The following is an 18,671-nucleotide window of genomic DNA, read 5'->3' on the forward strand; positions in this document are numbered from 1 at the left end:
CCTCCGTTCCTGGTCTCTCCGCCTCAGCACAACTCAGCGCTTGGACGCCCCCGGGCAGCAATCGCGCTCAATAAATTTATTTTCATTTCATTCATTCATTTCAGGTAGGTACACACTACGCAATACTAATAACCATAGGCCTAGATCACGCATGGACACATAACCTCTCTAGTATAACTATACTAGGACACAACCACCTAAAAATAAAAATACATTTAGGGGTATAGGCAAGAACACATTACACATGATGCATAAAAACATTCAGAGGTGTAGGGAAAACACATGCATAATAGCATAAATCATAACAGCACATAAAGCATATTAGCAAAAAATCATATCCAGGCCTAACCAGTAAAACTACAGTAGGCAATCTCCTCACCAATCTAAACACACATAGGTAAGCACACAGCAAAAACACATGATGTATAAACAACACATTCAGAGGTGTATGAACAAGGAAGACACATGATGCATAAAAACATTCAGAGGTGCCAGAACACAACTCAATAGCGCAAAACTACATAAGCCACCACCTGTGGCAGTACCTAGGCCAACTGGCCTTGTTGGGGCTAGGATGCCCTGTGTCCAGTAAGTCAGGGGCCTAAACGTTGCAGCTGCCCACTAAGTGCTGGGCAGCTGGAGACAGTGATGGGGCCAATGTTGGAGCCTTCCAGGCTCTGAACTAAACACTTGTGTCCCCCAAGAGCCTCACTGGGCTCTAAACATTATGTGGGTGGTGAGCCCCTCTGGACTCTAAATATAAAATGCCCTCAAGAGCCTCACTGGGCTCCAAATAAAGTAAATGCAGCCACGAGCCTCTCTGGGCTCTAAAACTAATGTAGCGCCTGAGCCCGTCGTGGGCTCTTCAACAACTGTGGCGCCTGAGCCCCTCCTGGGCTCCTCGACAATTATAGCGCCTGAGCCCCTTGTGGGCTCCTCGACAAATGGGGCGCTGTGAGCCTCTCGGGGCTCGTGAACCAAATAGCCCCTGAGCCTCTCGTGGGCTCTGAAGAAGAATGCCCCATCGGTGGAGCGCACTGGCGCTCTGAAACAACATGGGGCTCCAAACAGAACTTGGCCCTCCTCGTGGGCACTCGCAATCGGCTCAGAGCTCCCCCTAGCCCGTGATACTCACCGGGCTGCTTTCTCGGGGGAATCTGCAGCTCTGCTCATCTCCGTGCTGGCGGCATAGGCGGCGGTCTGTATCTGTGGCGCGGGGCTTCCATTCACCTCTGGGACCCCGCGCTGCTATCGGCGACCGCTGCTGCCTTCTCCCTTCACCCGGGCCCCCTCGTGGGAGCCCCGGGACTCTGCAGACGAGGAGGTGGGGTGGGTTCCCGACCTCCTCTCTCATAACGCCACATCCGGCCTGACTTCTGGTTTCGCCTCAGCGGCGGCGGCGGCACTTTTCTCGGCACAATAACGAGGGGTGGGCTCCCTCGGTGCGTAATAAAAATGAAGAAGCGAGGTGGGCACTCGCTATAGGCACCAAAAACGGGGTGACACCCACAACATGAAAATGACATAAATCCGGGCATAAAGCGCTCCGAAGCGCTATGGCAGATAAAGCGCTCCCAAGCGCTAAGGCAGAGAAAAAGTGCTTCCAGGCATTTAGGAAAGTCCAGCCAGAAATGAAGCGTTCTCCCAGGCGCTAAGGGGGCAGAGTCCATCAAGCCCCCAAGGCAAAGACTCTCATAGCAAAAAGGTGTCCCAGCATCCAGCAGGGGGATCTCAGGAAAGGGTCTCCAGAGTCTAGGACCTCAGCAGTCCATCAGGTATCCAGGGGCTGGGCTGGGCCCAGGGAGGTAAGCCTTCCCCTGGGCCCAAGCAGCAGCACGCCCCTGGCAGGATTCAAGTTGGAAACAAGAACATTTTGTAAGGGGACACAGCCCCTTTTTATACCATAAAATCCTTTGTCTAGCAGGGTGCAGGCAATGTGAGAACCAGCTAAACTCGGTTATAGGGAACTCCTTTCACTGGCCAGGATGGGGACATCAGACGCACCACAGGAGGTGGAGCCAGCATTGTGTGGGGAAAGCCCAGCCCTATTCAGGCCCAGGTGCACCCCTCCCCTCACATCAGCATGCTAATCACTCCATTCACCACCGGGGCAGACTCACCCAGACTCTTGGAGCCAGGCTCACCAGCCAGCTTCAGCCAATCACACGCCAGACACAAATTACACAAACATGCCAACTTCTAGAAGTGGCACTTCCGCACTAGACACATTTATGCCGCATACATCATTGCGCAGCATTCAATCTCACGAGTTCGCACATACCAAACTCGACCCTTCACTCCCCACACATCAGGAACTACCATGGGCATACATATTCCCCATTCATTCCTATGGGAGGGCAGGTCACTCTCACCACACACACAGAGAGCTCACGCACTTTACACTGTACCACAGTGAAAAAGTCCACAGAGGCCTAAAATCACCAACACCAGGTCACAGAAACAGGCTAGGAATCGGGGTGAACCTGCCAAAAAAAGGGCCAGGTCCAACACAACCCCTTTCCAGCCAAAACACAGGGTAGACTAATCACTCCACTGATGGGCTTCCCTGCTTTGGGCGACAAAACACGGACACGGGCCAGCACGGCAGGGACACCTTCCGGTTCTACGCCACTCTGAACCCACATGGATCTCTCTCAACAAGAGCTCTCTGGCCCGACTAGGATACCCCACTGGTACTCTCATGTTGTCCACGGCCAGGACCAGGCCCTAGGCCATCCAAATATCACAGGTCCTACCACTTCACAGAGTGGGGGGCAGTAACCCCTGGCACACAACAGCCATTCTCCACTCTCCCTCTCAGGGTAGCTACAACTACCACTAATCCTTCAACCTAGGGACCATACCCTCAGGCTGACCAGAGGTCACGGGCAAGAATGCCCCACCCTACCTCTACTTCTGGGGTTCCGCACCCTCCCAGGGAAGCACCCACCAGAACACATCTCTCCCGCCAGATCAGGACCTCTCTCCATCACTGGTCTACCACCTGGGATCTGGAAACTATTTCACTTCAGAGGTACAAAGCACACAGCACAGTCCCTCTTCAAGCAGATGGGGGGACACAGCACACAGCAAAGTCCCCTTTCCTCTAACTTAGTGGAAACAACAAACTGCAGGTGAGCCCCAGATCACACAGCAAGGGCAGCCCCCTCAGTCTCTTCAGCTGATCTACTATGGCGGAGATTCCTTCTTGACATGGAAGTTTCCTAATCTTCCCACCTAGGATCTAAACCCTCAGGTTGCACCGGGGTCAGAGGTAAGTGCACCGTCCCTCTGCACCCCCTTCCAGAGTTCTGCACCCTCCCACCTTGGAGCGGTACCCCTGGAAGCCATAGCCGGTCAGGACACTAATTACAGATGCCCTTCCCTCCAGGTCAGGCTGAACCTGGCCTCCCCCCTCCTCGGGGAACTACCACCAGAGGCCCCACAAATGGTCAAGCGCTCTAGACGGTCAAATGCCCAGCGAACCAGGACTTCTGTACCCTCCACTTGGAGTGGTACTACCCAACACCAGGACCACCGGAGTTCTGGTTACAGACACTCCCCGTCCTCTAGACACAGGAAGATCCTCCTCAAATGGCCTGTAAGTACAGCCTAGGCCCCTGACCTGGCGCTCCCTTAGGGAACTCTCCAGGCCCTGAGACAGGGTTTCGGACCAACGTGGGACACACCGTCCCACACTCACACTGCCTCCACTGAGACAGGACTTGAGCCCCTACACCCCTACCATCCTACTGGGACCTAGCTGGGCTACACATGAACCTCTTCCCCTAAACAGAACCATCAGATACACAAGCCACTACTTTTAGAATCACTCCCTAATGCCTCTGCAAGACATCTAGCACACCTCCAGATGTCCACCTTCTTGTCCAGTGCCTTTACAGGACCTCCTGCACACCACCAGAGGTACACCTCCCGTGCAAGCTCCTTTTATCACTAAAAAAACTCACACCAACTCCTCCAGTTCAACACAACACTCATCCACACACTCCCCCTCCAGACTGGCGAGACAGTTCCTCACTGCCCCTGACTCTCAACCTGTACCCCTCGTACTGAGCACCAGGCACCATACTCTGGGAACTGGGAATGGGACTTCATGCACTAGACACGTTTTAGCTGCCACCACTGGATCCTACCATATTGGGGAATCCAGACACACACACTGTGAGAAGTTGGCCCAATATGTAGTGCTCACTATTCTAGTGATCACTGTGTATCATTCCAAACAACCCTTATTGATGATTGGTTGCAAGTCAACCTTATAGACCAGCTATCCTAGTAGCATGGACAAGAGCAGTCTTTAGGCTAAACTCTAGAGGGCGTGTTAAGCCAGCTGTTATACCATCACATATACCACTTGAACATCAAGTGAAAGGACACCACACAAGTTGTTATGAAAATAAAAGGATATTTATTTATAACAAGTCTACCCTGATCTCTTTATGAGTCGGGGAGCTAAGCACACAACAAAACTCTTAAGAAAATACTTTAAGTTGCACAATTTACACAAATACCCGAGGGGCACGAAAAACCATATACTCTAAAAGTGGAATGCGAAATACTAGCAGGTAAGTAACAAGATCCAGAGGCTTTAGGATCGCTAGGACTACACTACTGAACCTTCAGGTTAGGAGCAGGAGGCCTAGGGGGATCGGGTGCAGAGTGTGCACTCTCACGCAGGATGCGGGACAAAGTCTATGGATGCTAGTATTCGTAAAGTTAGTGTTATCGGACGAATCAGACTAGATAGGCTGAAAACGAAAAAGGATCTGGACACTTAGATAGTGAACCTACGTTGGAGCACCGAAATGCTCAAGTTACCTAGCCCAGGGGCTGCGGCTGCATAGGGTTCAAAAGACGTCGGGAATCCTCGTTACAGTCTATCTAGTCGGATTCGTCCGATAACACTAACTTTACGAATACTAGCATCCATAGACTTTGTCCCGCATCCCGCGTGAGAGTGCACACTCTGCACCCGATCCCCCTAGGCCTCCTGCTCCTAACCTGAAGGTTCAGTAGTGTAGTCCTAGCGATCCTAACGCCTCTGGATCTTGTTACTTACCTGCTAGTATTTTGCATTCCACTTTTAGAGTATATGGTTTTTCGTGCCCCTCGGGCATTTGTGTAAATTGTGCAACTTAAAGTATTTTCTTAAGAGTTTTGTTGTGTGCTTAGCTCCCCGACTCATAAAGAGATCAGGGTAGACTTGTTATAAATAAATATCCTTTTATTTTCATAACAACTTGTGTGGTGTCCTTTCACTTGGTGTTCAAGGGGTATATGTGATGGTATAACAGCTGGCTTAACACGCCCTCTAGAGTTTAGCCTAAAGACTGCTCTTGTCCATGCTACTAGGATAGCTGGTCTAGAAGGTTGACTTACAACCAATCATCAATAAGGGTTGTTTGGAATGATACACAGTGATCACTAGAATAATGAGCACTACATATCAAGCCAACTTCTCACATTGGTGAGCAGAGGTTGGGATTTGAGCTTGCTGTTTTACCACACGTATCCTAAGAATATCATTTGAAAGATCACATAAGTACCAAGGTCCATATAACTTAGCTTAGAATACTCTGAGTTCTACTGAACCAGCTGTTGTAGTTCAACAGGGCCTAGCACACCCTGACTACAACTCTTAGCAAGGGATCCGTAGGCAAACAAATAGTGTAGGTAAGTGCACCACTTACACCTCACTAGAAAAGCATGTCTGACAAAGGAGAGAACACAGAGGCTCCCCTTATGTCAGTTGACCCTCCACAGGTCATGTCAAGATATGCAGCTCTTAGCTTCCAGGAGATGAGACAAGTGTGTACCTCCAGGAAGCTAAAACAGGGTTCTAACCCTACCATCCCATTTCTGAAAGGTCTCTTAGAGACTTATGATGCAAGGAGGGCTTCTAACACAGGCCCTTCTAATCCAGATGGGAGTATGCCCCCCTTAGAGGGAACCCTTGGGGACCCTGACCTCAACCTCAATGGAACAGGAAGTGATGAGGAGGAAGAGGATCAGGAGTTGTCAGGGGATGAGGCAGACAAAGGTCAGGTAGCAGTCAGTAGACTCACCAGGACCAACTTAAGCAGGCATGAAAATGGACTTGGGGACCCCCAGGCCCACTCTCAGGCAGGCTTAACATTGGGAATGGACGAGTTAGGTCTCTCTCTAGAGGCTCTAACAGATCCATTCATACCAATGGCTCTCATGCCTCTTCTCACAGAGGGATGACATCCCCTCAGAGAAGAGAGCATGAAGCTAAGATGAGGGAAGTCAATTTGAGGATTGAGAGGGAAGAACTTGCCCTTGCCAAAGAGAGACTTGCCTTTGCTAGAGAGCAGAAATTGAGTGGGGCAGACCCCACTGGTGGCAGCATTATCCCTAGAGATAAAGAGAGGAGTTTAGACACTAGACACCGGAGTAAGATAGTGCCCCCCTTTATACAAGGGGATGACATCCACAAATGGAGGACTGCTTTGGAGAGGGCCTGCACTGTCCAGTGCATCCCCCAGAGTCAGTGGGCAGCTATTCTGTGGCTCTCCTTTGAAGGTAAAGGTAGAGATAAGCTCCTCACTACTAGAGCTGAGGATTCTAACAAATACCAAGTCCTGAAAAATACACTGGTTGATGGGTTTGGCTTAACAACTGAGCAGTACAGGTTGCTATTCAGGGACACCCAGAAAACTCAGTCCCAGAATTTGGCTAACTTTGTTGATTGTGCCATTAAGGCTCTAGAAGGCTGGCTATTGGGTAGTAAAGTTACTGACTTCACAGGATTGTATAATCTTATTATGAGAGAGCAAGTCTTAAATAATTGTCAGAACCAGTTATTACACCATCACCTGGTAGACTCTGATCTGACCTCTCCACAAGAATTGGGTAAGAGGGCAGACAAATGTGTCGGAACCAGGATTAGGCCTAAGAACCAGGGTGGTGACCAAAAGAAGGAATCAACCAAGCCTCAAGAGAAGGGTGGGAATAAACCTTCTGATCAAACCACAGGGCCCCAAAAATCCTCTGAAAAGGGTGGGTCCCAAAATCCTTCCAATTTCCAAAAGAAACCTTATTGTCATACCTGCAAACAGGTAGGCCATTACAAAACTGACAGCAGTTGCCCAAGGACCAACGACAATAAGGAGAACATACCCCCAAGTAAAACTTCCCAGCCTCCTGCTACTACTAGTAGTAATCCCCCAGGTGGTGGGAGTGCCCCCAAGAATATGGGTGCATTTACTTTGGGAGTTCCTGGGGACTCTGGCCTAACCAGGTCCCCTGACTTAGATACTCTTGTCTGTGAGACTGGCATGGGGTTTGCCAACTTCACAGCTTGTCCCAACACTTTGGGCAAGTACAGACAGGAGCCCCTCATCAATGGTTCAAAAGTGGAGGCCTACAGAGACACAGGGGCTAGCATCACCATGGTGACTGAGAATCTAGTCCCCTCAAGGCAACTTATACCTGGAGCCACATACCAGGTAACCAACATGGATGGAGTGCAGAGAGATCATCCCATAGCAGTGGTCAATCTCAGCTGGGGAGGTGTCACTGATCGCAAGAGAGTGGCAGTGTCACCAAACTTGCCTGTAGATTGCCTACTGGGGAATGATTTAGAGATCTCAGCCTGGGCTGAGGTAGAGCAAGAAACCCATTTTAAAATGGTAAACCTCCATGGTAAGGTTAGTGGGGCAGTGATAGCCACAGCCCCAGTCCAAGATGTCCTCCCTGAACAGGTCAGGAGGGCTGTGCCAGTCACAGCCCAATCTCAGACAGATTCGTTCCCTGAACAGGTTGGCAAGGCTGTGATGGTCACAGCCCATACCCAAACTGAGTCCCTTCCTGAAAAGGTTGGTGGAGTTGTGATGGCAACAGCTCAAACTCAGACAGATAATAGTGTTGTGAAGCCTTAAACTATGGATCACTCCACTCAGACAGAGAGCATTGAGGAGGAAGAGAAATCTCCCTCCCACCAGACTTTAGGAAAGGATCAGCCTCCTCAAGGAACTGATCTGACCCCTTGTGAAGAAACTGCCCCAGAGGTAGTCAGGCCTAGCCTGGCAGAGCCCCTGATGTCAGTGGACCCTTCCAAGGTGGGACACAGTCTGGAGCAGGTAACCTGCCCCTCTCTACCCTGCCTCAGTCAGCCCAGGGCTGTAGAGGTCAGGGAGGTCAGTGGTGGACCCCAAAGGGCCCCCTGTCCAAAAGAACTCCCCAATCAGCAGATTAGGATCACTGAAGCTAGTAGACCTAGCCAAGTGAAAATAAAAGACTCCTGAGGGAACCCTCTTAAAATTAGCTAGGGACCTCCCACAGATGGACACTGTTGGGCACAGCCAAACCTGGGGCCTAAAATCCCCAAACCTGACCTGTCCCTCCAGTAATCCAAACAGAGGGACCCAGCCTCCAGCTTTAGGTAGCCAGAGGTTGACCCTGAGAGCTCGCAGCAACTCAGTCCTGGAAAGAAAGGCACATATGGTGGATAGTGATTGGAGGAAGTTGAGCCCAACATTAGTGGAGTCTCACTTCAGTACTCCATCCCAGCACCAGCCTTTTACTTTGCCAAAACACACCACAGGTAGAGATTCCCTATGGTGGAGACCCTCAGACACCCTTGGGGTGAGGGATTGCTTAGTGGACCATGAGATAGGAGGTAACCATGCCAGTGCATATACCACCTCATATGGCCACTCAGGCAATATAGGCTTACCTGGTCAAGGATAGCCTTATCTCCTTTCGTTTGGGGGGGGGAGGGGGTTTGTAGGAAGGTGGATACCTGACTATGGTTACCCCAACTTTTTTGCCTGGTGTTTTGCTGGTTTTTCGACTTAGTTGACCTGGGACCCAGCTATTCAGGGCCCCAGGCCTACTGCTCTCTCTGTAAAATGGATTCCATGTACCTTAGGTACATATCTAATTGGATACTGAGTCACCTTATCAGTCCCTGTACAGTGTACCTTAGGTACCCAGGGCATAGGTGTACCCAGGGCCTACCAGGGGCTGCAGCATGTATTATGCCACCCCTGGCTGGCCTTCCAAATCTGACACAACTGGCTGCACGACAGCTGGGGCAAGGTGGTGTAATCACCCTTTGCTTTAGATATAGTATTCCTATATCTAACACTAAAATGGACACATGTATTCCTATCAGTCACTCCTATGGCAGGCCTTAACAATCCTGAAAGGGAAAAAGGAGAAAGGCTGGGTCCTGTCACTGACCGGCTGGACCACTCTTATTGAACAAACAAAAACAAATGCCGGACAGTATCAATTAGTAGACACAAGTACACACCTAGTATAATGAATTGCTAGGCTGACAAACCATTAGTGTTTCGTCACTTGTATTTTTATGAAAAAAAGGTTATGAGAAAAATGCATTAGCATCAAAGTGTACACACCGCATTTACAAGGATTCACAAGTACATTGACAATACCATATTTTCAATGTACTTGTGAATCCTTGTAAATGCGGTGTGTACACTTTGATGCTAATGCATTTTTCTCATAACCTTTTTTTCATAAAAATACAAGTGACGAAACACTAATGGTTTGTCAGCCTAGCAATTCATTATACTAGGTGTGTACTTGTGTCTACTAATTGATACTGTCCGGCATTAACAATCCTGAAGGCAGAGTGCTTGGAATTATGTGAGATGGTGCTCTGGCATGAGCTGAGCCCGTCTGCAGCTTGCGGAACCAAGTCCTAATAGCTGTTCCATGATAACGCGTACCATATACTCTTAAGTGCATCATAATCCTCGCGGTTATTTGCTATCTTTGGTATCGCTTTATCAAAACATATCGAGTAAGGTGTCATACGAATTGGAATACTAACCCCTCGCCAATTCTGGCGACGGGGTTAGCATTCCACCCTTCTAGAGGGACACGACATGTATGTAACTGTGAACCCTGGTTAAAGTTAACTCGAGCCTCAGCATCACAAAATGGATGCTGCCACCACAGACACAAGTCTGACCTCCTGCTGCTGGGAGTCCTTCCAGTGAGGAGAGCTTGGACAAAGGGTTTCCTGTCAGGGGCGGTGCTAGCACCATCCCAGACAGGGTTTTGTGTATCCCAGGTAGGCAGGGCTGAGAGGAAGGTGACTGCAAGTGGCACCCCGGTGCTCACTACGCATCTGCCGGTTTGAACCAGTTCCAGGGGCACACCAGCCCCTGAGCTGGGGAAAGTCCAGACAAGGGAGAGGGGTGTAACCACACCCCTCCTGGTCCCATCCATGGGCAGGACCTAGTCGCGTGCCTGCCCCTTTTGCTTGAATAAAGGTAGGAGCAGGCCCCCTTCCCAAATTAGATAATTCTGAATCCTGACTACTTTCCACGAAAGAACTCTTGAACATTTCTGAAGACTCTCCCTTGTGGCTAAGGAGTAGCCACCCTGCATCAGCGGGCACCATCTAAGCGCTTGCAGTTTGCTGCACGTCCATCCTCCGGATCAAGACTGCCCAGCTCGACGAGACCCGGATTCCCTGGCATCTCTGACCTCTACCTGCATCATCAGCCCAGCTGAGATTCGTGGGTGTGACGAGACCTGAAGGGACCGGCCATCTTCAAAACTGCACAACGCTTATCCAGCACGACCGCAGAGGGATCCTCGAGTGAGTGCTTTGGGGTTTGAGAAGCCCTAACCCTGAGCAGCTCCAGCACCGAAGTCCAGCCCCCCAGCATCCACGTGATCTGCGTGGGGCCCTTCTGCTCTTTGCTGCTCACGCGTTGTCCGGTCACTTGCCTGCTGGCTAGTGGCCCTCCTGACAACGAACCACAGCGATTACACCGCTGGTCTGGTTGCTCCAGACTGGCCCTTGCTCCCTTCCAAGAGAGGAGCACCCCTGACCCTCCTGGTCCACTCCAGACGCCATCTTGACTCCACCGCGTGGGCTTGCCTTTGCCAAGGTTTGTTGCCCCAATCCTGGGTCCAGCATCGCCGACAGCAGACACCTTCGTGGACAGCTCGCACCTCCATCCTGGTCGCCGACAACGTCTCCTGGTCCGAGAGACAGCAGAGTCCAGCGTCGCCCACTCACCTGGTCGAGGTGACTTCATCCGGTGCCATCATGGTGCCCACCTAATCACTGGCTAGTGATTAAGAACTGAGTCCCCTCTGCTTTCAGGTCATCCCCATCATCGATCCAGGCTTGGATCACTTCGAACATCATCACTGGTCGCCTGCCAGCAACTTCTTCTTTCAGGCTCCATAGACTGTAACGAGGATTCCCGACGTCTTTTGAACCCTATGCAGCCGCAGCCCCTGGGCTAGGTAACTTGAGCATTTCGGTGCTCCAACGTAGGTTCACTATCTAAGTGTCCAGATCCTTTTTCGTTTTCAGCCTATCTAGTCGGATTCGTCCGATAACACTAACTTTACGAATACTAGCATCCATAGACTTTGTCCCGCATCCCGCATGAGAGTGCACACTCTGCACCCGATCCCCCTAGGCCTCCTGCTCCTAACCTGAAGGTTCAGTAGTGTAGTCCTAGCGATCCTAAAGCCTCTGGATCTGGTTACTTACCTGCTAGTATTTCGCATTCCACTTTTAGTGTATATGGTTTTTCTTGCCCCTCGGGCATTTGTGTAAATTGTGCGACTTAAAGTATTTTCATAAGAGTTTTGTTGTGTGCTTAGCTCCCTGACTCATAAAGAGATCAGGGTAGACTTGTTATAAATAAATATCCTTTTATTTTCATAACAACTTGTGTGGTGTCATTTCACTTGGTGTTCAAGGGGTATATGTGATGGTATAACAGCTGTCTTAACACGCCCTCTAGAGTTTAGCCTAAAGACTGCCCTTGTCCATGCTACTAGGATAGCTGGTCTATAAGGTTGACTTACAACCAATCATCAATAAGGGTTGTTTGGAATGATACACAGTGATCACTAGAATAGTGAGCACTACATATCAGGCCAACTTCTCACACACACTACACTCAGGGGATAACCACCCTCCTGATCTAGCCATTCCTCCTCCACACTCCCTCTCTTCCATCTACCCACACAGGGACAGGAACAGGAATTGGGCACTGGACACAGCAAGGGATTCCTTATCTATGGGAACCTCCCCCTCTACTGGCGTCCGCCCTGTCATTTTCTCTCATCTGCCACTAAACATAAAGCGCAGGAACACCATTTGAAAATCACACTCTTGAGGAAAAACAAAATCATAAACAATAATCCCAAACATGTGACTATCTAGAATGCAGAGTTTTGTAATGTAGCCAGTTGTCGCAGTGGTACTGCGCAAATGCAAGTCCTAATCCTCACTGCTGTCCAACAATGTTAGAACTGGGATTTCTGGTTGGCTAAGGCTGACGCCAAAGACAAGCAGAAACCACCATTCTAGTCAGGGCTAGGGAGTCAAATGCCAAGATAACCCCTGCTCATCCCCTTGGTATCTTGGCACGAGCAGACAGGCTTATCCTGGAGGCAATGTGTAAAGCATTTCCGCACGCACGCAACAGCAACAACATCCTAGGCACACCACAAAAGGAACTCCACCCAAGGTTATATTACAATAACTTTTGTATTGTCAAAACACATTAGATAGTAATCACACAATATACATTGTACCAACTGGCACGGGCAATATTCACACGGGATTATTTACAGGACAGGGCGAGAGGCTGCCTGGATCGTTTCCTCTACTTTAAAGTAGAATCCCTTTGTATTATTTAGGACCAGCAGCCTATACTTGACCTGATCCATATCAACAGGTGATGTTTCGCGGTGATATAAAGCCGACACGACTCAATTGTTATCTAGTCAGGTAACGATATCCAATAATTTTCAGTCGTTTCTTTGAGCAAATCCCAGGTGTTGACGTCCTCGCCCATTTACGACCTTCATGTGAGGAGTCTCCCCCATATACATAGAATACATAAGGGCCGGTCGCCTCACTATATCACGAGCCTCATGGCTTAACCTTCGAAAGTATCTTGATTTAATGACATATTCCTGTATATATACATAGTCCTGCTCTATCCTCCCTGAAGCAAAGATCTAATTGAAGCCACAGTATATCACTGTTCATCATCAGCTCCATGTGTAGTGGACGACTACCTGATGAAGGCATGTATGCCGAAACGCGCGTTGTAGACATCTGCAGCACTGCCTGAGTCAACGTTTTCGTCTATCATATGGATTTGTATATGCTTATGATTGTTGTTGAAATTAATTTTCTGTAATGCTCAATTTGATTCCTAAGTGCATAATCAAATCATTGTTTCGTCAAATGTAGTATGAATCTTATACAATTTAAAAAATGAATAAATAAATTTATCAAGTAACGTTTTTGCATATGTGTACATCATGTTCTTATAGGGTGCTTGTCAAGTACATGTCTATATCCCAGACATAGAAAGGTATTCTCTTGTATAGAAATGGTTGATATCGCTTTCTAGCTATAATCTTCTTATACTACCACATGGGCCACTGTCAGAATCAACTCTTAGCAGAAATAGCACTTCTAGAACATAGAAAAACTGTAGCACAAAATAACAATTATAGACCACAACCAGTAACCACTGGTAACAGGTAGGTACACACTACGCAATACTAATAACCATAGGCCTAGATCATGCATGGACACAGAACCTCTCTAGTATAACATACTAGGCAACGCACAACCACCTAAGAATAAAATACATTTAGGGGTATAGGCCAGAAGCATTACACATGATGCATAGAAACATTCAGAGGTGTAGGTAAGACACATAATGCATAAAACACATTCAGAGGTGTTACAGGCATAATGGCATAGCACATTACGCATAACTCACATTTGGGCCTAAAAGGTAAAAATACAGTAGGCAATCTCCTCACTAGTCTAAACACATTAGACTCTGCCTCCTAAGAATAAATCATATTTAGGGGCGTAACTCACAGAGTGAAAACATCTCACTAGCATAATCCTACATAGGTAAAATAACCTCACAATCACATTGCGCAAACATCACCTTAGGCAATTACTATCATAAACATAGTAAAATCACATTGCGCAAAAATCACATTATGGCCTTGCGCCCTACCCACATACCAGCCCCCTGGCCAACTGGCCATCCAACAAGGGGACTCAAGAGCCCTGTGTCCAGAATGTCAGGGCGTGCTGCCAATGCAGCGCCAGTCAGGGGTGCGCCACCAGCGTAAACCTAAACGTTGCAGCTGCTCACTACTTGCTGGGCAGCTGGAAATAACAACAGGGCCTAAACGTTGCAGCTGGCACTAGGTGCTGCGCAGCTGTAGAAGGCCTGGCACCTCTGCGCTATCTGTTGGAGCCCCACAGGTTCTGAAACTCTGCGCACGTTCGAGCCACACAGGCTTTGACACAACAGATGCCCAAACGTTGGAGCCACACAGGCTCTACATTAAAATACGCCACCAGGAGGACTCCAGCTCCAAAATGAATGGTGCGCCCTCCAGATACAGAGCACTGGAGCCCTCAGACTCTGTAGCTTTCTCAATAGAACGGTTGGGCGGCCCGCTGCCATCTGGGGCCGCCCTAAATGCACCCAATGCTGTGCCTGATCCACACGTTGCCACACACGCCCGGAGCCCCCCAGCCAGTCTTCATTTACCGGCTGCTCTCCTCCGGCGGGGCTCCTTCTGGCAGGCGGCAGCACGTCTCTGGCGGGGCAGCAGCATTGAGCCGCCGTTTCTTTTCTTCGCCCGTGGTGGGGGTAGCCTCGTGCCCCCTCCGCCTCTGCTCACCATAGCTGCGGGGCTCTCCCCGGCTCCCGGGAGCCCCGCAATGGCCAACTCGCTGGACTTCCTCCTTCTCTTCCCTGGTGCCGGCGGCGGGCGCGAGACTTTCTTAGCAAAAACGGAAGTCCCGCCCGCCGTCAGGCAAAACATCCCTGACTTCCTGTTTGCCGGCGTCCTCAATCCCGGTGCTGCGGCGGTGATTTAAAACAGCGGACAATGAGGGGTGGGCAAAATAAAAAATAAAAGCAGAAACGTGGTGGGCACCCGTTAATTAAAATATAACGCGAATTGGGCGCAATGCAGGGTAGGCACCTGCGAGGCACACACAAGGGCAGGAGCGCTTCCCTCCGAGGGAGTACCACAGCGCTCTACCTATAAATGCAGAATAAAGCGCTCACCAGGCGCTAGAGTGGCACAGAGACCAACAGGCCCCCCAGGGAATGACCCCTACCACCAGAAGGGTCCCACTAAGTCCTGGATCTCAAAAACAAAGGTCCTGGGGGCAAAGTGAAGCAAAGGGGACCCCAGGAAAGAAGTCCTCCAGGAGTCCAGGGATCCAGGGGCTGGGCAGGGCCCAGGGAGGCAAGCCTTCCCCCGGGCCCAGCAGCAGCACGCCCCTGGTAGATTCCAGTCAAAAACAAGAATATTTTGTATGGGGGGCTGTGGGGACAAAGCCCCTTTTTATACAGTGATTTCCTTTGTCTAGCAGGGTGCAGGCAATGTGAGAACCAGCTACAACTGGTTATGGGGAACTCCTTTCACTGGCCAGGCTAGGGACATCAGATGCACCACAGGGGGTGGAGCCAGCATTGTGGAGGGAAAACCCAGCCCTATTCAGGTCCCAGGTGTACCCCTCCCTCACATCAGCATGCTAATCACTCCATTCACCACCGGGGCAGACCCACCCAGACTCTCGGAGCCAGGCTCACCAGCCAATCACACGCCAGACACAAATTACACAAACATGCCAACTTCTAGAAGTGGCATTTCCGCACTAGACACATTTATGCCGCATACATCATTGCGCAGCATTCAATCTCATGAGTTCGCACATACCAAATTCAACCCTGCACTCCCCACACATCAGGAACTACCATGGTCATACATATTCCCCATGCATTCCTATGGGAGGGCAGGTCACTCTCACCACACACACACACAGAGCTCACGCCCGTTACACTGTACCACAGTGAAAAAGTGCGCAGAGGCCTAAAATCACCAACACCAGGTCACAGAAACAGGCTAGGAAAAAGCAAAAAGTTTTGGGGTGAACCTGCCCAAAAAAAGGGCCAGGTCCAACAACTAGACACTCAACTAAACTGAGTCAAGAGAGTGAAAAGGAGACAGGAAGAGTACGGTGATGGAAGGAAGTCACTCACAAGCGCTGGAATTAAAATTAGGCCAATTCCCTACTAGGGTACCCCGGCATCCAACAGGTCCGACCAGGGACTCAAAAGCATATCTTTTGGTCCTTTTACTGCCTTTTTTTAATAACAAATTAAGAGCAATTATTTCCAATAAAGAGATGCTGCAGATTAAATCAAATAACAAAACAACATGAAAACTTTAAGAAAGTCTACAATTTAGATTAGGATTGTACAAATTCCAACTCTGCAGGTGTAAATGCTTCCTAACGAATAGAGTAGGTGCAAATGCGTTCTTGGATAATGGATTATTATATGCAATTTATAGAAAAAGGCAAGGGGAGATCTGCTAGTTAAGAAAAAATACTCATGGAAACTTGTGACACATCATTTCAGACCGCTGTCAATGTGCAACAATGAATCAACTCGAATTTTCTGTATATAAATTATGTGTATGACCAACACGCTAACTGCTACCAACCAGATCAAGTAGAAGCTATACATGAATGATTAATTTTGTTTTACCTCCACGGGCAGTCTTGTTGAAATGTTCAGTGCCGGAGGTGCATCTTGCACTAGTTGTGTAGTGTATACAAAATAACTGAAACATGTCACTTTCTGTCTGGACACCTTTTATTTAGGACTCACCTTCCAATCGAAGTAGTGCAAACGTCTTTAGCTGACTCCGCCAAATAAAGGTAGGAAGACCGAGATTGTTCTGCGCTTTTGATTTTGTAATCAATCGGCACTCTATTTGGATCCGGCAAGTTCGAATTTGACAGTTTGTCTTCTAAAGTCCTTTCCAATGGACATGTCAATTGGTCCAATGAATTAAGAGCAACATCTAATTGTTCATCAATTTCGTTTTTCAGCCACGTTTCTGGGGTATCTGTTTTATCTTCAGGAGATGCTGTCACAGTCGATTCTGATCGGGGACATTGCTCGTCAAGTTTCTTTGCGTCATCTTTTCCTGGCTGTTTTGCTCCATTCTTTCGCGACCCACCTGCAGCTGGTCCGGGGCATTGGTCGTCAAGTTCCTCGGCGTCATCTTTTCCCGACTCTTTTGCTCCATTCTTTCCCGCCCCCGTTGCAGCCTTCTTTTTTTGCACCTCCTCTTTCTTCTTTTCGGTCGGATCTTTCCTGGCTCTAGTCTGTTGACTTAAATAAACAAAACCAGCTCCTGCAGCAGCTCCAATTGCAGTACCAACAGCAGACCACAAAACCAAGGATTTTAATTCATTCATCGTTATGAAAATGTGTACTTCGTGCAGCAGTTCCGTCCATTCAATCCGTAAATGTCTTACATGTATTTTAACCGCTTCATCTCACGGGACGGCTACCTGCGCCTAGAGAGCCTGCCTACCTGCCTAGAATTTCCACCTACAGTCCGTTATTTTACTCCGAAGTCCTGTGTCCGTTATTACTTTCGCGGAAGAAAGTCGGCCGAATAGTGACAACGCAGCGCATGCGTTAGTCACGTGACCAACGGAGTCGCTAGCGCGAGTGAAGACGCGCGGTACGCAAGCCTTCAACGACGACGACCCTAAGGGCGAACACCTGTGCGAACCACTGTAATTGTGTAATGTGGATAATGGTGGACAAAAGGTCGACCAATGATGACTTAGGAATTGGGCACATTGTAGGGAAGATTTTGGAGCGTGGTTTGACGCTGAGGACAGGTCAAGGAAGTTTAGAAAAACAAAATTTGGGAAAATCACAGTCCCTGCTACCTTGCAGTGAAGTGGACCCGGTATTTTTGTATGCAATGATCATGCATGCCAATAGACCTCACTCAGGATGGAGACTTCTGATTGTTGAAGCCAAAAATGGCTTTATTTTGGCTGTCTCTTGTCTCTGCTTCATTAGAAGTCAATGGGCAAAAATCCACTCTGTTGTGTGTTATGCTGTTATGGAATATTGTCATACAGTATGTTTTCCATTTCTGTTGTCAGCGTCATAACGCATCACCATAGAATGTTAGAAATGTATTTAAGTGACGTCACCTGTTCTGGTTGTCAGATGACAGCTGACTACTTTCACGCTACACACTCCCATGATTTTTTTTAAATCCCCTTTTTCTGTTTTAAAATGTTGGCATGTATCATTTTAATATTGTTAGGAATTTTTGCAGGCGGGGTCTGTATGAAAGGGAAGTTGTGTATCGCCTTCATTGGCGGGCAGAATGGCATGAATATTGAAGAAAGGCCTCTCGGCTGAATACAGAGATAGTATAGGACAGGGGTCTCCAACCACATGCAAAATATAAAACCCGTAGCCACTGCAAGCCCCTCGAATAAATGACATGTGTTACATATTTTTCAGTATGCAGATGCATGCATGAATGAATACATGATGACAATCATTATGGAGAACTACTTTAGGATAAGATCCATGATGAAGAAGAGGCACTTATTAAGCACATTTATTTATGCTGTCTCTGTATTCTGTTGTGCTCTCCTTTAGTTGCCCACACCAGCTTTAATTTTGTGAGGCTAAAAGGTATTTGGAGCTACAATGAGTATTTTCTTCAAACCACAGTCTGAGCTCCAAAAAAAATAGGCTTAAAGTCAGTGAAGCTGGGCATGGGAG

The 18,671-nt window shown here is 48.7% G+C and overlaps 1 protein-coding gene across 1 annotated transcript in view; it reads right to left on the reverse strand.

Moving 5' to 3' along the window:
* The window catches only part of LOC147690382 (uncharacterized), a 2,590,730-nt gene extending 2,573,404 nt beyond the window's left edge, over window positions 1-17,326 (reverse strand). The window contains exon 1 of the mRNA XM_086936677.1: window positions 16,731-17,326. Coding sequence (XP_086792803.1) covers window positions 16,731-17,326 — 596 coding nt within the window. The remainder of the gene's footprint in view (window positions 1-16,730) is intronic.
* Window positions 17,327-18,671: the final 1,345 nt, after the last annotated feature.

This window comes from Lissotriton vulgaris, chromosome 9 (assembly GCF_964263255.1).
Source record: "Lissotriton vulgaris chromosome 9, aLisVul1.2, whole genome shotgun sequence".
Taxonomy (NCBI): Eukaryota; Metazoa; Chordata; class Amphibia; order Caudata; family Salamandridae; genus Lissotriton; species Lissotriton vulgaris.